This window comes from Mixophyes fleayi, chromosome 8, assembly GCF_038048845.1.
Source record: "Mixophyes fleayi isolate aMixFle1 chromosome 8, aMixFle1.hap1, whole genome shotgun sequence".
NCBI classification, from domain to species: Eukaryota; Metazoa; Chordata; class Amphibia; order Anura; family Limnodynastidae; genus Mixophyes; species Mixophyes fleayi.
This window is the reverse complement of record NC_134409.1, coordinates 133,674,508-133,700,430: the sequence shown is the minus strand read 5'-3', so window position 1 is coordinate 133,700,430 and position 25,923 is coordinate 133,674,508. Positions and strand designations below refer to the sequence as shown.

General features: G+C 43.6%; 1 protein-coding gene and 1 long non-coding RNA gene across 2 annotated transcripts in view; one reads left to right on the top strand and one right to left on the bottom strand.

Annotated features, from left to right (window-relative positions):
- Positions 1 to 25,923, top strand: part of LOC142099786 (uncharacterized) — a 365,154-nt gene that overhangs the window by 100,542 nt on the left and 238,689 nt on the right. The window lies entirely within an intron of this gene.
- The window catches only part of PLXNA1 (plexin A1), a 195,687-nt gene that overhangs the window by 37,851 nt on the left and 131,913 nt on the right, over positions 1 to 25,923 (bottom strand). The window contains 6 exon segments of the mRNA XM_075183644.1: positions 592 to 728; positions 841 to 955; positions 1,731 to 1,882; positions 5,446 to 5,636; positions 5,848 to 5,944; positions 17,220 to 17,420. Coding sequence (XP_075039745.1) covers positions 592 to 728; positions 841 to 955; positions 1,731 to 1,882; positions 5,446 to 5,636; positions 5,848 to 5,944; positions 17,220 to 17,420 — 893 coding nt within the window.

Here is a 25,923-nt window from a genome sequence, read left to right as displayed (position 1 = left end):
ACATCAATTACACCAATGTCAATATGTTTATTATCTTTGTAATTTAAATATTTTACAATCATACATTTTTTAGATTCAGAATTCAATTTACGGCTATTTAAAGATTAATCTGCACTAATGTACATGTTGCTAAACATTTCTGCAAATGATGAGAAAACAGTCCTGAACCATTCCACGGAGCTAGTGGTAACATTCACACCTATATAACTAAATGTTTCACTGACTTTTTAAAACTAAAGATATTTCTGAGAAAGCGGTTTTCCTCCTGTGCACACCCCCCCAATCCTATCATAATAGCCCTATAATGGCTATTAATATAAGGTAGGGAGTTAATGTAAAGTGATGATTTTTGACAACGGATCAAATTATTTAATAGTTTGGTTGCAGCTTTGAAGGCCATTTAATGTAACTACTGTTGTGCATAGAAACAATTCCCTAGATCCTTCTCTCATGTACTCCTAAACAAATTACTTATATTAGTAGGTCTTTATAGCAGAATACTGGGAATACCAATGCTCCTATAATAACCCGTTCTCAGCCGTGCAGCATATATTGCAGACTATCGCCCAGTACACCTCTTGGCAGACCTACCAGGAGAAGCTGCAGGTGCGCCCTCCAACATCTATGGCCACATCGCTACCAGCATTCAGGTTGGTTCCTTCTATGGTAATCCACGTTCCACCAGATAGGGGGCCACGGGCAGGGGTCACACGATAAAAATGCGGGTTCTACAAAATGGACACAGAAACTATGGGTTGTAAAATTGGCAAAGCTGAGAAGTTGCCCAGACCACCTGGACTCGTGGGGCGAGGAGAACCACGCAGCAGGAAGGGCACTTACCACAAATGTAAAGGACTTCGGCGCAGTGGTCATGTATTCCTTGGAGCAGTCCCTCACACAAACCTCAACCGTTGCGTCGCGGGGCTGCTTGGCCTCTCCGATCTCGCAGACAATCCTATAGGAAGACATTAGAGAAGGTCTAAAAAAGGACATTGCAACGAGTCATCCCACCTGAGATTGCAAGCTCTTCAGCTCCACCACAAAGTTACAATCTGTGTGGTTACTCCAAACACCCAGTAATGAGTTGATGAGGAATATCTAGACAAACATTGGCATCTGAATAATTACTGTATGAGCAGCAGGCGAAGCAACAACATAATTAGTGAGTCCAAGAACACGTCTACAGGTAGCCAAGACAAACAAGCAGCTCTCTATTTTATTTGCCCATTTGATCGTCCAAAGCAGGCCAAGTGGTCATTAGACAATGCAGATTTTCGGTTACCAGAGATCACCACCACTTCCCACCAATCTCTGGATGGTGGTTATAAAGCTGGGGAACGATTGCTGCTTCATAGACAACAATCTGTGTTTGTCCATCCAATCGCAATACGTTAGAAGGTATACAACCACACTAGCAACGTGATTTGATTGGCTGCTACGACTACAATACTTTAATTTACACCAGATCAGGAACATACTCCATTGGCCACAACGATTAGTAGGATTTGGGAACGATTTGCAATTTTCGATTTTCCGATCCCTCCCCCCCTCGTGACAGAACTCATACCAGATAAAGGGACGTTAGGTTATAATTCACAAGTAAAGGTTTATATGCTGGTTTGTTCAAGGGGTGAGAGGGGATGCTAGCCGACATCTCAGGCATAGAAACAAGTTAGATACACCCCACATGCAGAAGAGGCCGACAGCTGAGTGAATCTGACAGAACTTACTGCTCAGCGCTGATGTACTCGCTCTCAGAGGGGACGCACATAACCTGCCCGACCCTCACGCCAAACCGAATGTCCTCGAACCTCAAACCCAAGTTCTCTCCAGTAATAGTCAGACGAGTCCCTCCTTGCCTCGGCCCGGTCTCGGGGAACAGCTTCAGGGAAAAAAAAAAAAGAAAATCAAACATCTGTCAAATACTATGTACACAGCGAGAATTCATCGTTCTTTATAGATCGTCATCGTTAGGTTACTGAATTGACCTGAAATTGTTTGTTGTGAATTATGAACTAAATCCCGCTCCGGCAACCTGTCATTAACCGGCCCCGGCTGCACCGCGACTGCCAACTTCACCTGGCAGAGCCTCCTCCGAGTTGACAATTCCAAGCGGCTGTAGAGTCGCAGGATACCAACGCCTCCGCTCAGTGCCACAACCCAGCGCTGCGCCAACACTTGCAGAACAAGGACTACCTGCGGCTTTAATTAAGGAAAGTGTTTTATCCGGGTGCCATTGTGTTCTCTTCTTTCTACCTAACCAGAGTTGGGAAGTGATCTCGGCGTACGGGATGATTGTGCTGACGACCGACGGTTCTTTGTGTAGCGGCAGAGACAGTTATGAAGTTGTAATGCTCCCGCTGTGCGGCCTTTCTTACCGCAGGCTGCTGTGTGTTGTACGTTAATGTAAGCAAGCAGGGGGCTCTTTGTAAAACTACACACATTCCTGTTGAGTTTGAACAGCAAAGTGAGACGGAGTCGTTAAGCCCGAGAACCCAAGTGAAACTACGAGTGCTAAAGAAACATTAAGCCAAACAGGTCCATTAATATTTCATTGGCAGGGAAATGTGCTAGCCCAAGAAGAAAAGATAGTAGGCTTTTGGGTTGAGACCTGGATTACATAAATTATATATATGTATTTACAATTTAGGGGCACATTTATATGTCAGCCCCAGTTATCCATAATAATAATATTAGTGTCTGTCGTTTAGAAGGCACCAACATATGGCTGTATTTGAGAACTTATAAATAAAGCTGTGATTGGCTACATATTGGGCTACTCCCGCCCTCCTGGTCACACACTGACACACAAGGAAAAGACCTGGACGACAATAGGCACTGCCACCCTACAGAACGGTTTCTAGAATACGGGAGCTGTGAATACCACAAGAGAGTTGGGGCGTACGGGCTTCATATCTGTTTCGGCTGCCTGACTAAAGCACGTGAGGTACAAGAGAGATATGTAAAAGGAAAAATAACTGCGAGCTTTTCTACTGATGTGAGACAGCTCTCGGGAATATAGGGGCTAGTTGAAGGGTAATTAGGTCTACATGGATATAAGGAATAGGACCTACAGGGGAAGTAATGACGGCTACATTTGAAAAATAAACACCCATTGAGGAAATATGTCTGCAAATCATTAAAAATCAATAATAATACCCCATTTACTCTGGATATTAAATTAGAGTTCGGATGATTGAACGCTGGCCTAGTACAGGTACATGAATATTGCATGAAACAATCAAAGCGGCCGCCTCTTGGTATAATATCAGAAGGTGTCAATGTAAACTAGCTACTGATATCAGATATTTAGTAATATTTTTATCCTGTATATATTTGGTGTGGGAGGGCTCTGTGATCCCCCGTCCGGGTCCCTGCTTCTCTTTCACCTTAGTCATAGGATTGTCTAGTTGTAAGAGGGGGAATCTCCGCAGCCTGATGAGACACATTTAGCAGGATTATATCCAATAAGGCGGACAGGTGCGCTGTGACAACGGCGGCATTATGACTGATGAGCAGAGGGGTGGTGGCCCAGCAACACCAATAACAAGCTAATTACGGGCAATTTCACACCAGATTCTACTTGCCTCCAGAGCAGCCCATCACTCGTCACACACCTGCGGGCACTAAATGGAATTAATGCGTCCTCGCGCTGGCTGCAGAATCTCATTCTCTGGAATTATGGATCTCGTTACTGATTTGCCGTTGGGAGCAGGAAGGAGAAGAGGCCGATTTATGAGTGGCCACCTTTAATTATTTTCACTTTATCCTTTATTTCATTTTCAACTTTTCACAGCGCATCACCCGGCCGCAGCGGACGAAATCTGTCCCGGTGTTGTCAGCACAAAATACTTTCTATTCTGCAGCAAAATAAGCACAGAGTACATCAGGAGAAACTGTCTCTGAACTGCAAATCTTACGCAGTTTGTATCTGCGGATGTACTTCATCAACAGCTGGAAGGGAAGCGGTTGAATAAACTTGCGGACAAAGTATCATGTGAGGTTTTGCAGCCATAACGAGAAATCCGCTATTTGACATATATCAAAGGCAGTTTATTACATTACTGCTTATACGCCTAGATATTTAACGGTTTAGATTTAAATCTATAATGGTCTCTTTCCTGTTTTGCAGCAGGGTGCCGTGAGAGTATGAAGGCGCTGCCCTGAGTCAGCCGGGTGGGACTAACAGACTTGCCATCTTGCTCTCCTGAAATGCAGCATTCTGATTGGGAGAATCCTACGCAGTGGTGAGGGCCAGTGATGTTACAGCAGCTTAACAGACTAGATGGTCATCCTTTAGACCTGTAGCGGATTCTATTACTACAGTGCATTTGGTCCATTATAGCCAGACAGTGCTCTACTTTTTTTTGTATTTCCAATAATAGCCTTCAAGGGAAAGAAGCATCGCCACAAATATTAACCTGGGTGCAAACGGGACACTGAACATAGAATTAACTAACTGCAGTTGAGTGGCTGGTCTCTGAAGTGGGCATTGTTCCAGCACTTTAATAACCTACACCAGCAGCTCAGCAAGGGATTCCCGCAGGTACCAAAACATGGATATGAAAACTGGCGGGCGGACACCAGTGCAATTTGCTGCTATAGATTACTTCAGAAGGAAGCAATACCCACAGCTCCGGGTAACTGAAGCACTTGAGATGCAGGATGTCTGGTCCCATTTTGCTGCATTGAGAAACAGAATATACTGAACATATGTCCCGATTCCTCAATCCTCACCTGTGCTAAGAAGCCTTTCTTTTTTCTGTAGGCAGGCATGTTTTATACAGCTTTTTCCTTTACCGCGCTCCCTCCTCCCTCCTTCTCCCTTAATTGGTTTCACAGGGGAACTTTTAAATAAAACAACAAACATCACTTGTGAAAAAATAAAAAAAACGGGCTGCACGGTCAGATATGCAGAAGCGGGCGGTCGAGGGTCACAGAGAGAGGGCTGGGATTGATCTTAGCAGTGTTTGGTAAAACCAGAGATCTTTGCTCGAGGTCTCATCTCGTTCCTGTCTGATTCATCTCCTTAGAAATATTACAGAGGGCCAAGGCTGCCCCCGGTAAGCAAATCCCAAACGTGTCCAAAACAGGGACCTGATCACACACACAAGTAGGAGACGTACAAATGAACAGATATTTAAAGGGGGTGTATGAGAAATATGGCTGACACAAGGGGCAAAGTCCTAGAATTCCTCTTGGATCCGCCACTGTGTAGTTAGATGTATACATGACACACTTTACTAAACAATGCTCAAGATCTTCACACAAATGCAAAACTGACCTAACAACTGAAGATTCACACAACAGATTCCTGACAGATAAATCCTGATTTACTGCAGGCAGTTCTAGAATTCCCAGCACAACACAGGATACACACCATATGCCTGACATGTATCCTCTATACGTATATAAATCCCTTTTCAAAATAGGGAACACGATTACCTTGGTGATTTTGGGGTCCGTACAGCGGCTCTGGGGGGTGCTGACGTGCATCCACGTGCTCTCGGACACCAGGCAGTTCTGGCGCAGAGTACATTTCTTCTCAGCCACGCACCAGCCGCACTCAAACCGCGGATCCGACTTGAGACACAGGCCGCAGCTTTCCCGCAGGGCCGAGCACTTGTACAGGTGGGCTGCGGAACAAACCAGATGGTCAATATTTACGCGCTCTGCTCCCATTAATTCATTAGCGGCACGGCCTTGCTAATTAGCAGTATATTACAAAGACAGGGCCTTGGTTGAACACGTTAAGATGAAATCAAATAACCCATATGAAAGGCTGGAGGGAAGAACAGGGGAACAACCGCTCCACCACCGTGCGAGGTCCCAAACACACGCACTCACCTTGTATGTTCTGCGGGTTATCGATGACGAAATGTCCGTTCCAGACGACGGAGAGATTCACAGGCAGGTCACTAATGTCATTCCCCTCGTAGTTATACTGCAAGACAAAAGCATCAAAAGGACAGTGAGCAAACAAGTTAAATCTGTACACACCATATGCACAAAAGGGGGTCATATCTGCAAAAATATCAGAGAAATCACACATTTGAAATGGGTACGAGGCCAACCTGCACAGACATAAATTGTATGATACCATATGATGACATCACTAGAGACAGCACGATACACATCACCTTTGACCTATGTGTGGTTCATTTTCTTACAAGTCTGTTGAAATGGAACCAGATTATAACTCATTTTATGCCAGATGAGTCAATATCTATACATATATATAGTGCAGAGCGCTACAGTCCTAGCTGACAACGGAGAGGTTCTGTCACCCCTTCAGCTGAAGTGCCAAAGCATGAAGATAAACGGCTTGTTTTATTTACAGCTCTGAAATGGGTTTAAATGGAGACTGGCAGCTAGGAATGAAAATTAAACATCCAGAGGAGACAAAGACAGAGATAAAAGGCTGAGAGCAAAGTAATGTGCTCGGGATTCTGCCCAGTCTATGAGTCATACTATGCACTTTTCCTATACTGCGCTCCTCTCCGGGGGGGGTGCCAAAACTCTCCATATGCAGACAAAACCACGGTTATTACAGGTTGCTGGTAGGCATGATTGCAATCTCCGTGGCGTCCAATCGCGTGCAAGAATAACGCACAAAAAAGCCATTTACAAGCTAAGCTCGTCTCTTGAATTGGGCCAGCGGTGGGATTTAGTGGTGAAAAGCCGAGCACCATCCTAAGTGAAACTGGCATTTTCAATTTGTACTCTGACATGTCTCATTGGGGGCCCTCGGATCTTCAGAATGCATCAAGCCTACAGCTGTCCGGCGAGTTCATGTTAATTTCAACGCCTCACTCACCCCACCCCAAAAACACAGGATTTTGTTCATAAAGAGACAGGCTACTTCAGAGAACACATCTCAGAAGAGCCAGGCCTAAGCCCCCAGTCTGGGAAAGGTAGGGTTAATTAGACCTTTCATCGTCTTTTAGCTCGAGAGCCACAGTTCCAATCTATTTCCAATCACAGTATTTGCAAACCAAGCAGCAGACTGGAGAAGAGACTTGCTGAGACAGCAGCATTGAAGAAGCCGATGGAAACCGACTCCGTCTAATATCCCGTTTGAGGGTCTCCTGAGGGCTCCCCCCTTCTCTCCCACACATTCTTGTGTTACCGTATTGTGTAACACCTTACAAAGATATTTCCTGGGTGGAAACGTGCTGCGGGTTTATAGCTGGGAGCAGACGGGGGCAATTCTACTATCCGGTATTTGGAGTGTGGTGGGAAGAATGGATGTTATAGTGCAGTAAACGTGATCACAACGGACACTTAAAATCAGCGTAAACAAAAGGAGACATTATTCTTACAACTGAAGCGAATCACAGCACATGTCCACAAACACAGCAAATAATTCAATCTTACAATGCTAGAAAGTATACACAGCATGAAGATTACGTCAGATAGTTTAGAGAGCCAGTAAAGGTATGCAGACTTAAAAAGCCAAACAGGGTCTTATAGTGCCACTGACTGAGAGGGTAGCATTGTGGCCCCAGAGGGCAGGGTCCCTGGGTTCTATCCGCGCTGAGTTTTATAAAACTTTAGTTCTAGTTATAGAAATTTCTCATTGTAAAGCAGTGGGAAAAAAATACAACTGCAGTTTCGTCTTGCCAAACACAATTCCACTCAGATGTTGCGTCTCTCGGTTTCATGTTGAGTGTGGTTCCAATAAGACGGCTTCCTGACTTGACCATTTAACTCGCTGATTGCCGAGCTGTCAATATCATTTTGCAAAATGCCCGAGAGGCTTGCATTCCATCATATTACAAAGTGACAAGCCGTAATTCTGAGATAATGATGCCGTGAATTACTTACAGAGGGATCGGTCAGGCCAGGGAGGTCAAAATGCATCCTGAAGCGGAGGCTTTCCGCGGCATTGGCCGTGGCAGCAAATGAGATTACATTCCCTCCCAACAAGAACCCAGGGATTGCCCTGCCTGACACATTAACGTAGGCGGATTAACACAGAAACGAGACCAGGTTGCAGAACATCTCAAACTCGTGAGCAGACTGGAAAAGAGAGACAAGTCTGAACAGAAGCCAACCTCTGCAATGGATGGAAAGAGAGACTCATTCTCTCATGACACTTTTTTAAAACCATTAAGCTGAAATGTTTCATTTGTCCATTTTTTTCTTCTATTACACTTTTTCTATAAAAGAAGGGTAATGGGGCAAATAGTTTAGCATTTGCAATAAAGACCTTGAATGAAATAAACCAACTTGTGTTTTGGAAAATGGTGGTAAAAGTGCGCTCTAGAGGACAGTTTACCATCGACGGTGCCGGTTGGCAGACAAGCCCTACAGTTAAAGTATATATTGCACCGCAAACGGACTCTTATTTAGAGAAGTTTAATTAACAATGAATACATTTCTGTATGACTAATTGCTTCATTTATTTACCTTCCCTGGCAGATTTTTCTAAATGTATTATATATTTCCTCTCCTACTCTTCCTTCCCACTTAATGTCTTTTGCGTCTCGACAATGCAACATAGAAGAAGAATCATCAATGAAGAAATCGGGGATCCAGCTAACACAGGGAAGGCGTCTGACGCCTGGATTGGTGCTTAGGAAAACGTTTCTTTATTTAACACAAAATACACATCGGTCCTTAAACTAATTTTTCGGCTGCACATTTTAAAAACAGACTGAATTGATTCACAATAGCACAAGAATAGTAACAACATAACCTTCACTAAGAACTCACAAATGCACCAAACAATAAAAAAAAATAAAATAAATGCACCAAGTCAATAAAGGAAAATAGATGCTGCGGTTTTATCCAGCTGCAGTAATTGCGGGACACACCCTGGCCGGAGAGCCCCACATCTGCCCTGGGGAGATGACAGCATGCTCCGGCGTTGCGCTCTCCAGCCTCCACCTTGGCTATTCCGTGACATTACTCACCAGAAATACCTCTGGACTTGCTCACAAGTAACACGTCATATTCTTGTATCCTGAGGCTTATCCTGCAGATGGCTGTTATTAGCAAGTTTCACTTTTAAAGTGGAGCAAATCTAGTCCACACAAAGGGATCTGTCATTGCCTTTGGAACGGACACTTAAAGCCACGAGGAACCATTATAAAAAAAAAATTAATTCCAGATCTTTTCAGGAACAGATTGTGTCCAGAGTCAGCTAAACAGTGTCTGGCATTTTGCAATTTCTTGACGGGCAGCTGGAAATCTAGGGATATATTTCTGCTTTCACCCATAGATGATGTGTATATGAAGCATCTACAGCTCTGTAATTATGGTGAAGGGGTATATTTGTGGTTACAATAATGTACGTGTCACATCTGGTTAGAAACACAACATAAGAGATCGCAGCAGCTCTGCACCAGCATCGAGGGTGGGCTGGCAGTCTATATATGGAGTATACGGTTACCATATGTGGCAGGTCAGACACCCTCAGAAACGTCCTGAATTATAAGACAAAGGTGGACACTGTAGGTCCCTCCGATGGCTGATGATCATTGCAGTGTTGTGTATGTAAATCCTTATAGTACAACATAATAGATTTGTCTTACAACACAAGTACTTACCATCAGCAAATGGCAAAATATCCAACTATATTTTATGATGTTTAAAAGACCCGTATCATTACACTACATCTGCAGAAACGCGTGGATCTGGTACAGGTAAACGTTTACTACAACTATCATCAAATTACTAATAACAATATATCTATATCTATAGCTATATCTATGGGCTCTATATTACTTACACCTTGATGTGTATTTGGCCATTTTATTTCCTGGTTAAAATTAGGATTTTCTAGACCGGTTTGGTGGCCGAATTTTCAGGTCCACCTGTGCCGTATCCCCGTACAGTCAGACGCACCGTAAAATACACATGGCTGCCGCAGTGTGTGGGTGATCGTTACACCTTGGGGTTCGCAATTAAAGAATGAACACTTCACTCATCACAACGCGTTCATCCGTGGCGAGCGCAAGTAAATGGAGCAAGCGTTGGCGTAAAACTGCGCTGCAACGCCAATACTCCTGACTGCTAGTGCTCAACAGGTCCCTCTCAATACTAACCAGAACATTTCCTGAATTTCTCTTCCCCCCTTTACATAAAGAAATTTATATACTGTGCTTCTAAACAATTCTCTGCAGAATTCGCGGCCTACGAACCATTTCTTACAGGAAATCCTTTCCCAGCCGCCCCTGTCCCACCTGCATTATAGGTTTAATGTGAAGAAAAATACTATTTAATCGAAAAATCCCTAAGAGAGGGATCCATTACCAGAAAATTATATTCATAACGGGGACATTAAGTGAAAGTGTAGTAGTCTGAAAATAAAGCACTTAACCACATGAAGTTGCTGAGGAAATCGGGATATGTATTGATGGAAACAGATTAGACGCAATGAAAGCTTTTGGAGAGGATTCATTAAAATCACAAAGTCAACATTTTGGTCACTGATTTCTATTGCCGAGTTGGTAACGTGTTTGTTATCAGAGGATGAGCGCAGGTTACCTGACAAAACCCAAATACCGTGGTTTGCACATTCCGGTATGGACGTTTGTGATTGGATGTAAGCACAGTTCAGAGGAAAAGTGAGCTCACGCTCTCTTTCTCATAACGCCTGAGAAAACCCCAACAGACTACAGAATACCTTACTACCAACACACAAATTGTTCCATTAAAAAGGATTTAGTCGCTTAAACATTGCAATAAATTCATTTTTGGCAGGGGAAAAAAACCAAACTGTGTTGGAGGGAATAATGCTCTTCTTAGAAGCACATTTGAATAAAAGGAAGCAAAAAAACTCCCCAAAATCGTAGAAGATATCAACAAATTAAATACATTATTGTGATTTAGGAGCTTTATGGCAGGTTTACTACAGATGCCTCCAGAATTAATTTCAGGATTTATCGTCAGTGATGTTATAAAAAGCAGATAGGTGCCAGTGTGGATTTATGGTTCACACTAACGGCAAAGTACATTTACCAGAAAATAAGGATACTACTAACAGAAGGTGAGCGGACAACACAAAATGGCTGCCTGGATTCTGTCAGAACAGGACACTCCCTTAATTAACAGTGAGGTGACAGGGAGGGGTTGTTATATACTGTGACAACACCTTAAAGAGAATTGTCCCTGTTTTTTGTACTGACCAGCAGCACAGTACCACTTCTCTTATTCTGTATGCAAATATCAGTGTCTGTTCCTATGCGCTCTATGAACAGCAGCACAGTACTACTTCTCTTCCCCTGTGCTGGATGTCATTCTCACTATCTGTTCTTACTTCGTATATACAGAAAACAGCACAGTACTATTTCTCTTCCCCTGTGCTGGATTTCATTCTCACTATCTGTTCTTACTTCGTATATACAGAAAACAGCACAGTACTACTTCTCTTCCCCTGTGTTCCGGATGTCATTCTCACTATCTGTTCTTACTTCGTATATACGGAAAACAGCACAGTACTACTTCTCTTCCCCTGTGTTCCGGATGTCATGCTCACTATCTGTTCTTACTTCGTATATACGGAAAACAGCACAGTACTACTTCTCTTCCCCTGTGTTCCGGATGTCATTCTCACTATCTGTTCTTACTTCGTATATACAGAAAACAGCACAGTACTACTTCTCTTCCCCTGTGCTGGATGTCATTCTCACTATCTGTTCTTATTTTGTATATACAGAAAACAGCACAGTACTACTTCTCTTCCCCTGTGTTCCGGATGTCATTCTCACTATCTGTTCTTACTTCGTATATACGGAAAACAGCACAGTACTACTTCTCTTCCCCTGTGTTCCGGATGTCATTCTCACTATCTGTTCTTACTTCGTATATACAGAAAACAGCACAGTACTACTTCTCTTCCCCTGTGTTCCGGATGTCATTCTCACTATCTGTTCTTACTTCGTATATACGGAAAACAGCACAGTACTACTTCTCTTCCCCTGTGTTCCGGATGTCATTCTCACTATCTGTTCTTACTTCGTATATACGGAAAACAGCACAGTACTACTTCTCTTCCCTTGTGCTGGATGTCATTCTCACTATCTGTTCTTACTTCGTATATATGGAAAACAGCACAGTACTACTTCTCTTCCCCTGTGCTGGATGTCATTCTCACTATCTGTTATTTTATATATATGGACAAGAACACAGTACCACTTCTCTCATATGCATGATGTAACACCTAATATTTATTTTAATTCTTTACATGATATGATTTCCAGATTCCCCGTACAGCGCTTGTGTATAAATCGATCATTTCTACCTCCATTCCTATAATAATCAATGTGCATCTTCCACAGGCACAGAGCAGACAGACCCACGTGCCTTTATAACCCAGAACTGAAGACAAGTGGACGCAGACCCCCCTCTCCCCCCCCCCCCCCACACCTCCCTCCGGCTCCTGCGGACGTGGTCCACATACATGCAGATGTGTCCTATTTTTCTGCAGCTGATGACCTCAGCTCCTTGCGAGCTGGATGGGGCCGGCGGTAACGTACAGGGTGTCTCTGCGGAGCCCGGCTGCAATTCATCATCATTTTATCTGCACAAATTTAATTGGATCCTATCAAATTCTCCTGATTCTCCCTCCTCACTTTAAAGCGCGGCTGCGAGCAAGATAAATGTGACCCGCATTGAGAGGGAGAAAGGAAGAGAGGGGGGGGGGGGGCGGGAGAGGGGGAATAACAAGGTCTTCACAAGAATTTTGTGGGGTTTTGTGTTTGAACGCTCAATACAAAATAAGAAAAATTCTGTATTAAAGCAGATTTATTCAATGCCTGCAGGTAACGCAGACACGCTGGACATTATAAAGCTGGATTTCTAGCAGATGTAATGCTCTCAAGTGCAAATAAATCAAAATTGTAACTATTTACCAATATATAAATATGACTGTTTAAAGAGGCTCCCCACCTCCAGGTGCCTAATTTACTAATTGTTGGTTATTTTCAATGCCTGGGGAAACAACACTGAATATAACTAACAAACGCAATAAGCGCAGCAGAGAGCTGCGTCACATTCCCCCCGGGCCATGAAAAGCGACTGGCGATGTAAATATAGTTCAATAAAGTGATATATCTAAATAGTCAATGTCGCAGAAAGGCGCATAAGCCAACATAATACCCCATTTAAACGTTACAATATTTACGGTGGAATTCAATTTCCCCCCAGAATGGCGCCGTGCTAAGTGTATTACCATTAATACGGCAATTTTAACACAGATTTCTGATCGCGGCGTTGAATTTACCATATAAACAGTAATTATGTGCACTATTACCGTAATATCAGTAATAGTGTGCCGGCCGCGTTACTTTTCACAGTAACGCGCCCAATTGAATTATCCCTTAGAGAGTGAAAATGTAAAGTGAAACAGAAAAATGCAGAACACCCATTTCCAATATAATAAGCCAGTGGATCAAGGGTTAACAAACAGGAACATATCCCAGCAAGAAATTTGGTAGCCGATTGCACTGTGTGGATTGGTTGATCTATTTACAGGGGCGGGGCCACTGATGTCATAGTAACTGAGTCTCAGCTTTTTGTCACCAGATCCCATTAGAGCACGGTCATGAAGATGTGGGTGATGGAATCGGGAGGCAACACTATTTTTTTAACAAAGCTGCAGTGAAACGTCAGGGTAACGCTGAGCAGCAGATTTTACCGTCATATTTCATATCTCACTTTTAGTGGTCATTTAAATTTTCATGTGTTCAGTATTTCAACCAGTATCTCCAACATAAATGAAGGGGGGGGCATTTATAAAATTGTTCAAAAAAATGTGGGGTAAAAAAGAAGCCTTTAAATAAATACAAGGACTGGTTTTACAGGTCCCCCAAACAAAGACATTGGTCCGACCAGCTGTGAGACCTGTTATAAAATGGGGATATTTTGAAGCCTATACACATGTTATAATAAAGTCCCTGGTAAACCCCGCCCCCAGCAATATCATAGTTCTGCCCGTTAGAGCAAGTGGCAGGGGGTACGCGGCATGAAGGAAGAGTCGCTTAGCAAATTATTTAATTTGCAATTAAGGTACAAACAACTGTTTGATAGCGTGTTAAGAACTTGCTTTATGTAGACAAAACTGACACCCCAGAATCCCCAAACACCCGTATACCACAGATAGACAGACTGGGCTCAAAGGTTCTTTTACGTACATTAACATTCCAGAATTCCATCTAGTTTTCTTTCTTGATGTTTTACCTGCTCGTTGCCGCAAACCCAAATATACCAATTAAAATATCATTAGCATTACTACTAATATGGCGGGTCACACTGAAGTACAAGGCTATCTGCTCTGTATCTCCAAACAGATCCATGTCCAAAACTCATAGCAAATGATGTTTATCTTGTAGAGTGTCTGTAGTGGGTGCGGGATCAAGGAATGAAACCAAAGACTTGGACAGAAGAGAAAACTCCGCTCGGACATTTCAGGGTTTTCCTTGCATAGAATTTCCAAGTTTAAGGCTTTGGAAGTATAAGGGTTAAGCCATGAAGATTAAGGGTTTAGAGTATTACTCACTGGTCATCGATAAGAGTAACCAGCGAGTAATCAGGTGCTCGGATGTACGACGCCAGAAGCCACCACAGCAGAGCTGGCAGAGGAGAGGAGGCGGCCGGCAGGCAGCTTGGAACAACATCCATCCCCAGAGACACCTTGTCCATCAATACATTAGATCTGTATTTTCTTGGCTGGAGAGCTTTGCAAACACAATTAATCTACTGAGGGTTGGCGACGTGAACTTCTTTCATGGATTTCACGCTCTCATTGACCCGGCTTCAGCGTTCTCCAAGGCTCGGCATGGAATCTCCCTGGGACACAAGACGACCTTCTCCCCCCACACACTCCTCTAACGGGGAACAGAAAGCCCCATCTGCTCCTCTCCAAAACACAACATTTAAATAGACGTTAGAGTAGACCACAATGGACCTGAACACACAACACAAACCCAGCAGCCTCCCTTCAATAGTTTATTCACTGTACATACAAACTATTCAGTATATAGATACAGGAGGTGCAAGTTGCCAACTCATTAGTTTATATATCTAGGGTTACTTTGTAAATGTCCACAATTCAGGGAATTCACGATGAAAGCCACTTGAGGAAATGCACTGCGACAACAAGATCTAAGGGGGACTGAACATCTATAAATTAAAGTTTAATGATGGTCCCCAGTGCACTTCTATTGGGCAAACTGTACTTTTTTGTGCTCCTGAACATATATGTAACAAAGACCTTTCAACAACACTGAGGAATGCATGTGCACAATCTTCCTGATCACAGAAAGCAGCAGATCTATTTAATTTTCCACGATACTTGAAGCCCACTGGGACGAACCATCCTTTAAAATCTTACTCTAAGCAGCGTTTAACAAGCACCTTAACAAAACGCAGTCATTGACCAGGAACAGACGACTCCTGAGTGTAGAAATCTAGCAAGTTCCTTATGGATAACGCACATGAAATATACACAATATCTCTGCAAATACCAAAGACCAGCCAGCAGACCTTCACCCTCATTCCTCATAACCCTGACATCTAATACAGACCATCTCCATAAAATGTTTCCTCCTGAATTTAGATTATATTCTACGCTGTTTTGTTGTGCTCTAATTTGCTGCTGTTTTGTAATCATAAAAGCCTGTCTGTGCCTTTGGGAGATAAACACTATGTAAATAGGTTTATTAAGGAAAAAAACAGAGCTGAAATAGGCCCGTCATAAGCACCAGGACCAGAAACCACCCACACACAGATTATAAAACACCAACTACACATAAATATAACGATATTATATAGAACACACAGGCTGGCGGATAGAAGGGGATTAGGAAAACACAGGTGCGTGATTATATAACGACACCTGCAGATGTAAAATACGGTGTATATAGGACGGTTTGGGGGGGACCAGACGTCACCCCCACACAAATAAGTCCATTATTTAGTAATTTATTATTTTTTACTATTGAAGACAATGAATTGCAGAGGTCTAGGTTAGCAGCTGTTCTGTTAGACAGGAGACCGAAGAGTCATCCTTAACTATATATATATTGAATTTATACATGAAGGTTCCAGTTTTGTTAAAACTCTATTTTTTCTGCACCTTAATCTTATAAGAAAACAATAATCACAGTACAGCAAGTCTAACCCATCAATTCTACAAAATATCTCGTCGGTAATGTGTATCGGGCATATATTTCAGCAAATTAATTTATACGACCACTAACAGTCTACTAGTGACATATGGCAAAGCCAAGCAAGGAAAGGTGGATCGTAATCCCCTCAAACATATCCAACGACCCCCCCCCCCCTCAGCCTTTCTCCAAAGACAATGACTTGCCGTCCTCCTGACACCTCAGGCCCCCCCCCTCTCCAGCTGCCTCTAGATGTCCGTTATATCTCATGTCAGGGGCTGGTGGTGGGAGAAATGTAAGATATGACTGATTTGGGAGAATGGACATAGTCTCTTATTATGAATTATCTTGTGATCTAAATCAGTTTCTGACTGACAACAATTCGGGCCTCTCTTTACATCTGTGCTGGGTGATCGCAATGAAATTGTGCCCCAGTCACTACAATCACACAAAGTACTGATGAAATCATCAACTCAAAATAACTTAAAAGGAAAAAACAAAACACACAGAAGAGTCTTTCTACTTCTACAATATGATAGAAATCACCGAAAATGTTCCACAAAATGACTTAAGGAGTTTTTGAATTTAAAACACTGTTAAACACTTAATTTAGTTATATTCCCTCAGATGTCAGGATAACAATGCAAAGCAAGGCAACATAAACAGTCGTTGTATAATAATGTCACACACGGCAACAACATCATTGAACGTTGTTCCCAACAGTTACTGTGAGGAGCACACACTTTGTCGGGCTTTGTTTAACAAGCAAAAAGCCGTCAAAAAACACAGCTATCTGGAAACATTCACCGCTATAGATGTAAAATGTTGCACATCTTGACAAAAGGGAGATCTTTGAGACTACGTGCATTTGTTATGGACCTTGCCGAGCTACTGTTCTCCGCTTTCAGCTATTTTAGGCACTGAGCTGAACCACTGAGAAGGCAACCAATCAATTCACTTGGAGCTAGTGACAGGCGTAGTATTGGTCCACCCTACAACATGGATGCCTCCCTTGTATTTTAGGTTTAGTGGCCCTATGACATATGGAGCTGTATTTCAGTTGATAAATAGGGAGCATTGGCTGAGCTCAGCACTCGGTCTTACCGACGTGTTCTGACACTGAATGCTGGTGCTGTTGAAGCGTAGAGCAGTGACCCGCGTCACACTCCCCGGGATGTGGAAGATGCACTCGTAATTACGCTGTCCTGACTGCGGCTGCGGCAGGTTCTTGGCGGTCAGTGTGATCGGCTTTACCACGCCAACTGGGATGTAGATCTGGGTGGAAGGCAGAATCTGAGGACAGTCCTGTAAGAAGAGAGAGGAGAGTGATCATTACCTGACAACTAGAAGACATCAAAGTAATTGCAGAACATTAAAAATATTTTGCAGAATAAAAGATATGTAATGAACCCTTACACCCCACACACAACATCTGTAGTGAGAACTAGAGTACCCATGAGGCACACCAGACCTCCTGCCCATACTACCTGTTATCTTACCGGTTCCAGGTGTCAGTGCCCCTCATGTGAGGTGTCAACACTGAGCTTTATACCCAAATGACACGAGGCAGATGTTCCTGAGCAGGATATGAGTGGAGGTCAATGACACGGTGCAGAGGTGTACATCTTATGCCAAAATATGGGGCACTAGCTGGCTGTGTGCATCCAGCAACCTCTGTGTAAAGCTGGGTACACACTACAGAAATTTCGACCAACTTTTTATGCCGAGGGATTTTACATGCGATCGATGGTCCGTTCGCTCGGTCCATGGACTGCATACACACTAGCCTTGTTTAGGACGATAAAGGGAAGAGCGGACGTCCCTTTAGCGACTTTTTACAGCCATGTTGTCGTGAGCAATGACTGTAATTTTGTACTCACTGTTGTGGATCGGTCGGAAGTTTATACACAGTACACAACGGAAACGAGATTGGAAAGCAAATATTAAACGGTACAACCAACCAAATGAGGCGATAATCATCCATTTGGGCAGACTTTCGACCATCGTGTCACTGCACACACTGACCCGACTTTTGAACGAGCGGTCGTATGTTGGCTGATTGAGCCGATTATTGGACGAAAACAGTGTAGTGTGTACCCAGCTTAACATGTGAGACACACGTGTTCCATCCAACATCTAACAGAGAGAGGAAAGGCGCTAACCGCAGTGTATGTAATGTGCCAAAACACCCTTATGGTTCATCACAGAATCTATTGTACCACATCCAGCAGATGCCAGCAATTGGGAATCTGGGAGTAAAGCTGGCAGAGTAGTGGCTCTCAATTACACTCTCTCAAATTCATCTGGAGTCCAAATCATCTGTTCCTATCAGCGGAGGGGAGGCCCCGAATGATCTGTTCCATTAGCAGAGGGGCCCCAAATGATCTGTTCCATCAGCAGAGGGGCCCCAAATGATTTGTTCCATCAGCAGAAGGGCCCCAAATGATTTGTTCCATCAGCAGAGAGGCCCCAAATGATTTGTTCCCATCAGCAGAGGGGCCCCAAATGATTTGTTCCCATCAGCAGTGCCCTCTCCGAAGTTCTAACCGCTTAGCTGCTTCCAAAGCCCCTGCCCCAAATCAGCTGTTCTTACTGATGTAGAGCACAAGGACAGCACTGCCCGCTGTTGGCACGATGGCCTGGGCACCTTGCATGCTATTTCCACCACAAGCTACTTAAATCCTGTACTTAATGAGGACCTGTCACAGAGGTGACCAGTCCGCCCTAAAATTGCCTTCTTGTCATTTACCATCAATTCCATGTGTCACAAGGTATTTATAACTTATGATTTTCCAGAAATTCATTTTTGTTACTCTTGTTTTCTATCACTGAATGACAATGAGCAGGAGACAGACTCAGCAGTCATTCTAGTGGTTTAAGGAGAAACATGGCCAAACTATATTTAAACAAGACAAGAATTTATTTATTTTTTTAGTCTTTTTAAAATATTGTAAACAAATCAGTTATTTCATGTGTGGAAGACCCAGAAAGATCTTGAGAATAACTGGGGAGACATGTTGGCACTGGTCTAACCTCTGTACCAGGCTCAGATTACCGTATTCCGAGCTGGTCAGGTTGAACATCTTAGGGTCATCCACACGAAGGAGGGGAATACAATTCGATGTGAGGTGTCTGCAGAAAATTGAGCAGAGATTTCATACCATAGACAATATGCACTTCCGACCACTGAGGCCGACCACTGAGGCGGTGTTCTGAGGCCGACCACTGAGGCGGTGTTCTGAGGCCGACCACTGAGGCGGTGTTCTGAGGCCGACCACTGAGGCGGTGTCCTGAGGCCGACCACTGAGGCGGTGTCCTGAGGCCGACCACTGAGGCGGTGTCCTGAGGCCGACCACTGAGGCGGTGTCCTGAGGCCGACCACTGAGGCGGTGTTCTGAGGCCGACCACTGAGGCGGTGTTCTGAGGCCGACCACTGAGGCGGTGTTCTGAGGCCGACCACTGAGGCGGTGTTCTGAGGCCGACCACTGAGGCGGTGTTCTGAGGCCGACCACTGAGGCGGTGTTCTGAGGCCGACCACTGAGGCGGTGTTCTGAGGCCGACCACTGAGGCGGTGTTCTGAGGCCGACCACTGAGGCGGTGTTCTGAGGCCGACCACTGAGGCGGTGTTCTGAGGCCGACCACTGAGGCGGTGTTCTGAGGCCGACCACTGAGGCGGTGTTCTGAGGCCGACCACTGAGGCGGTGTTCTGAGGCCGACCACTGAGGCGGTGTTCTGAGGCCGACCACTGAGGCGGTGTTCTGAGGCCGACCACTGAGGCGGTGTTCTGAGGCCGACCACTGAGGCGGTGTTCAGCAGCACCTCACACTGAATAGAATCTGCCCCTAAAACTGGAGGTTACCTGTAACCACTTCTTACACATCTAATTCTCAAGAATATATTTAAAAAGATAATTTGCTTTATTAAACAGCTTCTAAACTGTTCATGGACATGATATTAAGGAACAGCAACCTGGCAGGGGGTGGTGAGGTGGGAAAAGATTAACCCGTGAAAACGTCTTATTCATAGGTCAGGAAACAAAGTTGGAGAAGCAGGAATCAGGGGAGCAGATGGCAACAGATTAACATGAACGGGGTCAGCACATTTCACACCTCGTGATGGAGGGTAGAGCAATGAGGAGAACTAGAGAACCAGGAGAGATACAGATCACTCCGGATTATCTGGTACCATCTGGTCACTACCGTCACCGACGTTACAGCAGAGTTGCTCTCTTTAGTGGATAACTTCCTAGCACACACTAGGAGGGAGAAGATAAACAGCTGACGGTGAAAAACACAGATCTCCCCCGGGGTTTTAGCATCAGCACAAGAAATTCTGATGCAACTCTCACAGCCACATTGCAAGGTCAACCCATTCGGGACAAGGTCAGCGGAGAGAAGGGGAGCCCTGGAGAACCGTACATCGCTAAGTCTAAATACAGGGGCGGCCTGCATAGGGAAAGCTAATAACATGTTTTGTTACGGAGAGGCCTGGAGGCACGATAACTACAAGTTTTGCAGGGGGAGATCCCAAGGGCTCGTTATTGAAGGAAGTCTAGCATTAACCCTATACACGTCAGAGGGAAGAGCCTACAGATAATGTAACGATTATTTCTTACAAACAACTTTGCTTCAATACAATAACCTGATATGCATAAAATATAATTTATGCTGAGTTTCGGCAAAAACAAGTGTTAAGTAATTAAGATGAAAAAAAGAAAGATATTTAAGTACATTTTGTTTTAAATTAAATTAGACTTGAAAACTGCATTCTCTAATGTGAAAAAGGAGCATAGATTGGATTTAATTTACCATTTTCCTATGACAGACACGCAAATTGTCTTAAATCAACTAGTTGTGGTCGCTTGCCATTAGCAACTATAGAGATTTTGCTGCTGACATAGTACAATGTACCACCTACTGACTGCTAATGGTACTGCATGTCATTGAAATTACATCCAAATGCTTAATATTTCTTCAATAAATTTTGAACAATGAATGTTAAATAAAAGGACCTCAAGCTTTCATCTAGCATACATCTTACGAATGTAGACATCACAACCAACGCACCCAGTCTCTATAGAGATAATCCTTCTCCATATCGTTAGGCCACATGACATCTACACGTCGGAGCTGTGCTCAGAAAACACATTGATGAAAATGTGAAAAGCAGATATCATTTTTCCTAGCAGTTGGTCCAGTTCATTTGTCATTTAAGCGTGACCGGGACGTAGGCTGTATTCTGCACTAGTGCTACATTAATATTCTTTCCGATAGACGGGGGACATAAATCCAGTTCATTGCAAAACACCAAACAAAGGAAATGCAATTTCAACAGCTGCAAAGTGCCACCAGAGGGACCGGCTCAGGAGGTCCGTGGAGGGCTGAGCTGTCACAGGACAATATTAAGTGGGTGACCAAGTTGTTGGATTTATGGTACACTAGTCTTATTAGCCCAGGTTATGTGTTAGTGACAGGTGGAGCATGCAAGTCTGGGACTACGAGACAAATCATTCATCACAATCTAATAACAGGCCTTACAGATCTCCAGTGATCAAACAGCAACGCACTGGTTAATATCGCCATCCCATAGCATCAGGTTAGAGGGGGCTACCTATTTCTATGTTCTCCCCACGTTCATGCGAGTTTCTTCCTGGTACCCTCGTATCCTGTCACAGACTCATCCTGTACTTTTAACGGGATCCTGAATGTTACACTTCCGCAGAGAACACAACAAAAAGCTTTATACAGACAAAACGGTCACCTGTAATAAAGACTATCCCGATCACGACACATTAGAGCCATACACGAAGCTGCACCAAGCAGCTTTTTAGAAAACAATCGAAAAAATGAATGTAACGCCGGGGTTGTTCTAAAGTGGAAGGAAGTTGCAGACTGACGCGACATTTACACTTTGCAGCTCTTGGGGTCTGTTTACTCAACTGCAGGTTTAAAAAGTGGAGATGTTGCCTATAGCAACCAATCAGATTCTAGCTATCATTTTAGTACATTCTACAAAATGACAGCTAGAATCTATTTGGTTGCTATAGGCAACATCTCCATTTTTTTCAAACCCGCAATTTAGTAAATAAAGCCCCCGGAGATTATTCTGCTTTTCCGCACATTGGGGAGGTTAAGGCGAGAGCAGACACGCAGCTCGGGGGCACTAGGCGGACCAACCAGGGACATCGGTACAAAACAAAGACACTCCTCGTACCTGACCTCCACTATGCAGTGACAGCTACTCTTTAGTCATCATATCTTTCCTCTCTTACCCCGAATATAAGGTCACATGCCAATTTATCCAAAGTATCTCATCCCAAAAATATGCAAAGCAATCTATCAGAGGAAACACCTGCAGCACACCCCGCGCACACTGAACCCAACGAGTCACGAGGACGTCCTGTCTGAGCCCTAAATACAGAGAGGTGAAAGTATTATGTGCGGATTATTTCCATGACCGCTAGAAAACCCATTACACATAGTACAGTCAGCTCAGACGTCGTCTCTTCCACATCATCCACTTCCAGCTTTCGTCCCACCCCATGCAGAGCACAATTCTACTGTAGTGAGAACTGCATTCAGCACACGGAACAAGTAACACGGCTTCAATGGTCACGATTATAAAATAGGGACAATGCTGGCAGACAGCCTTTAATGAAAAGTAGGGATGTCTTTTGAATTAAAATAAACAGACATACTGCTGCTAGAATTAGAAGGGGGATGGGGTTATATAAAGATTGGCATTCTCTTTTAAACCAAATAAACCCAAAATGCTGCATGCAAAGCCGCAACCATCACCCGGTCCAGTTAGGAATCGATTTGGTCGGTCAGGATGGATTAGCCATTTGACCAACGACCGCATTTTGTGAAGTCATCGGCCAATAGGAAACACTGTCCCCATGTGACCTGCTTGTAGACAGCACAATAGACAAATTCTGTGATAATTCTGCACACCGTACCTCGTTCCATGTTCACGGCTAGCGTAAGGCTGATTTAGAAGTTAAAATTAATACATTTATATGATCATGTATGTAAAATTTAATGTTACAAACCACTACTTTAACAACATTTGCAGTCTTGGGATTTATTTGTGTTAGGTACGTGTTAGTTTGGTCTTCCTAACAAAAAAATATCTGCTTTAGACCACTATAAATATTTACACAAGAAAGGCTAAGAAAAGGTTAAACCCACGGCAGTTAACCGGCCCAGAATAGCTCGGGGTTGTGATCCCAGCTTCCTGGGCTGTCCCTGTATGTGGAGCTGGCAGGACTGCAGAATCACGTATTTCCACAATCATACTTAGCATTTCCAAGTTTGTTTTGGTTTCTAAGAAACAAGGTCGGTCTGCAGGGTCCTTGTAATGTCATGAGCATCTGGAATACACCCCCCCCCCTCCCCCCATCCATGTATACACTAAACTTCCTCCTCTCTTACCAGGAAAGACAGAATGCCAGAAATATCTCAGCCTGACATGTTAAACAAAACTCCTGCAAAACAAACGTCAGGGATTATAAGACTAAGTAATACAAACGGGGGAAAAAATTATGTATATTTATATATTTCAGGTGGCCAAAAAACAACTTTTTGACATGACCAATCAAAACACAGGCTCTAAAAACAGATTTAAAACTCAAATAAATTCTATTGCACATATAAATGGGGGTTTCTGTATTATTGTACAAATATTATGTAAAACATAGGGGCATTTATTTACCCTATTTTATATACAAACCCGGCTGGAAGCTGCATTATAACTGACATGGGGGGTTCCACCCATGTGTTATATAAGGAGAACATGTCACCTACACAGTGGAAGCTGCCATTTTGTCAGCCTATCAAATCACTAGAAGCCAGTGACATCACAGAGAATCTTCGTGAGGTGCTCGTTCCTAGTGATCCGATAGGCTGCACTCTCAGGGGTGGTCCTGGCTGTTTAGAAGCGGCCGGTGCACTTTTCGAGACAGGTAGATAACTGTGGCATACTGGGACTTGTAGTCCCACCACTCCTAGAGAGCTGCAAGTTGTCTCTCAATGACCTTATTCTGGCTGTGTTGTATTTAATTGCGTTCTGTGCCCTATGACTTTATATCATACCAATCAGGGACACAATCCACTACAAAGACACGGACCACTAAAACGTGAGCACTCTCTCTTACTGGTGCGTTCCACACCAGTAGCGTACGATAGGGGTAAGTGGCAACTTGACGGGTAGAACTTTTGCCACAAGTGGGATGATTAGGAGAAAAACCCTATAAGCTGCAACTGACAATATTTACCATTTCTGAATGATATTTTAAACCAATTCAATTCTAAATCAAAATGTGCTGGGACACCAGAGGATGGGTCTTGGGATACCTAGTTACAGTAAGCCGAGCAATGAACGGATTGGGCGGAGAGGTTACTGAGCACTTCATGGCGGAACGACTTTCATTAGTCATAGACTTCACTTAAAGCCTGTAACACTCACAGTGATGGAGACAGAGAGTTCTGTAATTGCAAAGGTCAGGACAATTGCCCTTTAGTCCTCTCCCCACTGCCCCCCCCTCTATAAGTGTCCTCTGTTAGAGGCTGGATGGATCGCTTCTTCTCACCCACCTCTCTCAGTATCGACATGATGAATCTCCGCTGCGTCATCAGAGGATTTATCCCCAACGTCGCTCAAAGCACAAAAGACGGTTTGAAAGATGCGTTCTGAAAATGGTATGGAAATGGAAAGGCGGAAACCAATCAGCGGCCTGGGAATATTGCACAATTACTCAGATCTATGCAAATCCAACGCTGCTTTACTGTCTGTCAAGAGTCTCCATAAATATACTAGAGTCAAGCCGTGCGCCGGGCAGACTGACGTGCGGCAGGACCGCTGCCTACTCTGTCATATCAGAGAATCAGTGTCTCTCAAGTCCTCATTGGCATTCCACGGGTACATGGAGATAAACAAAATCAGGACTTTTACAATCAAACGCCGTGTTTAGGCCAGAGCACTGATTTCACGTTAATACTGAATAACACCTTGAGAGAATGCAATCTATACGAGCCTTTTCCATACTCTGCATTCTATAGAAACATTACACAAAGCTGCCTATGAAAATTATATATTTATTTTAATTGGTTGGTTTATCCCAGTGACGTAGATCTTGTGATCTCGTCAGACTACTTATAGAATCACAAGGATAAAAAAACTATAACCAGCTTGTTATAATACACGTCAATTAAAGGAATGAACAGTCTCAAATAGATGTGTAAAATTCTTTATGAGCTAGTGAGACATCTCCGATCAGAACAATCCTTGTAGGGTAGTATTCAAAGGAAAACTGCTCAAACCCACAGCGTCACTTAAAATGCACTCAGGCACCTACATACAGCGAAGGCCGCCATTTTGGAAGCTGAACCAAACTTCACCGAGACACGTTGTGCATATTTAATCTTTCTAAGGGGGATGCAATTTGCTAATTACTGACGTCTTAAAACAAGCCTCACTGCAGTACACACATATCCATAACACTATTGCAAACTATAACCTCTAACATGAAACACATCTTAGAATCAGAGCCAAGAAACCTGTATTTAATAGCGAATGCTTTGTGATGCAACAAATGATTTTAAGCCACCTCCGACAACCACCCCAAAACTAAGACAATGTGGGTATAAAACTAAAAAACGACAGCCATATGGAGCGTTTCTCATTACAGGGGATAGATGCACTAAGCTTTATTTTCTTATATGGTGCAGAGGATTGTAAGGTTTATAAAGAGAGGATAGAAAACTATGGAACATTCCGTCTGCAAATTAAATATGACATTCCTGCTTCA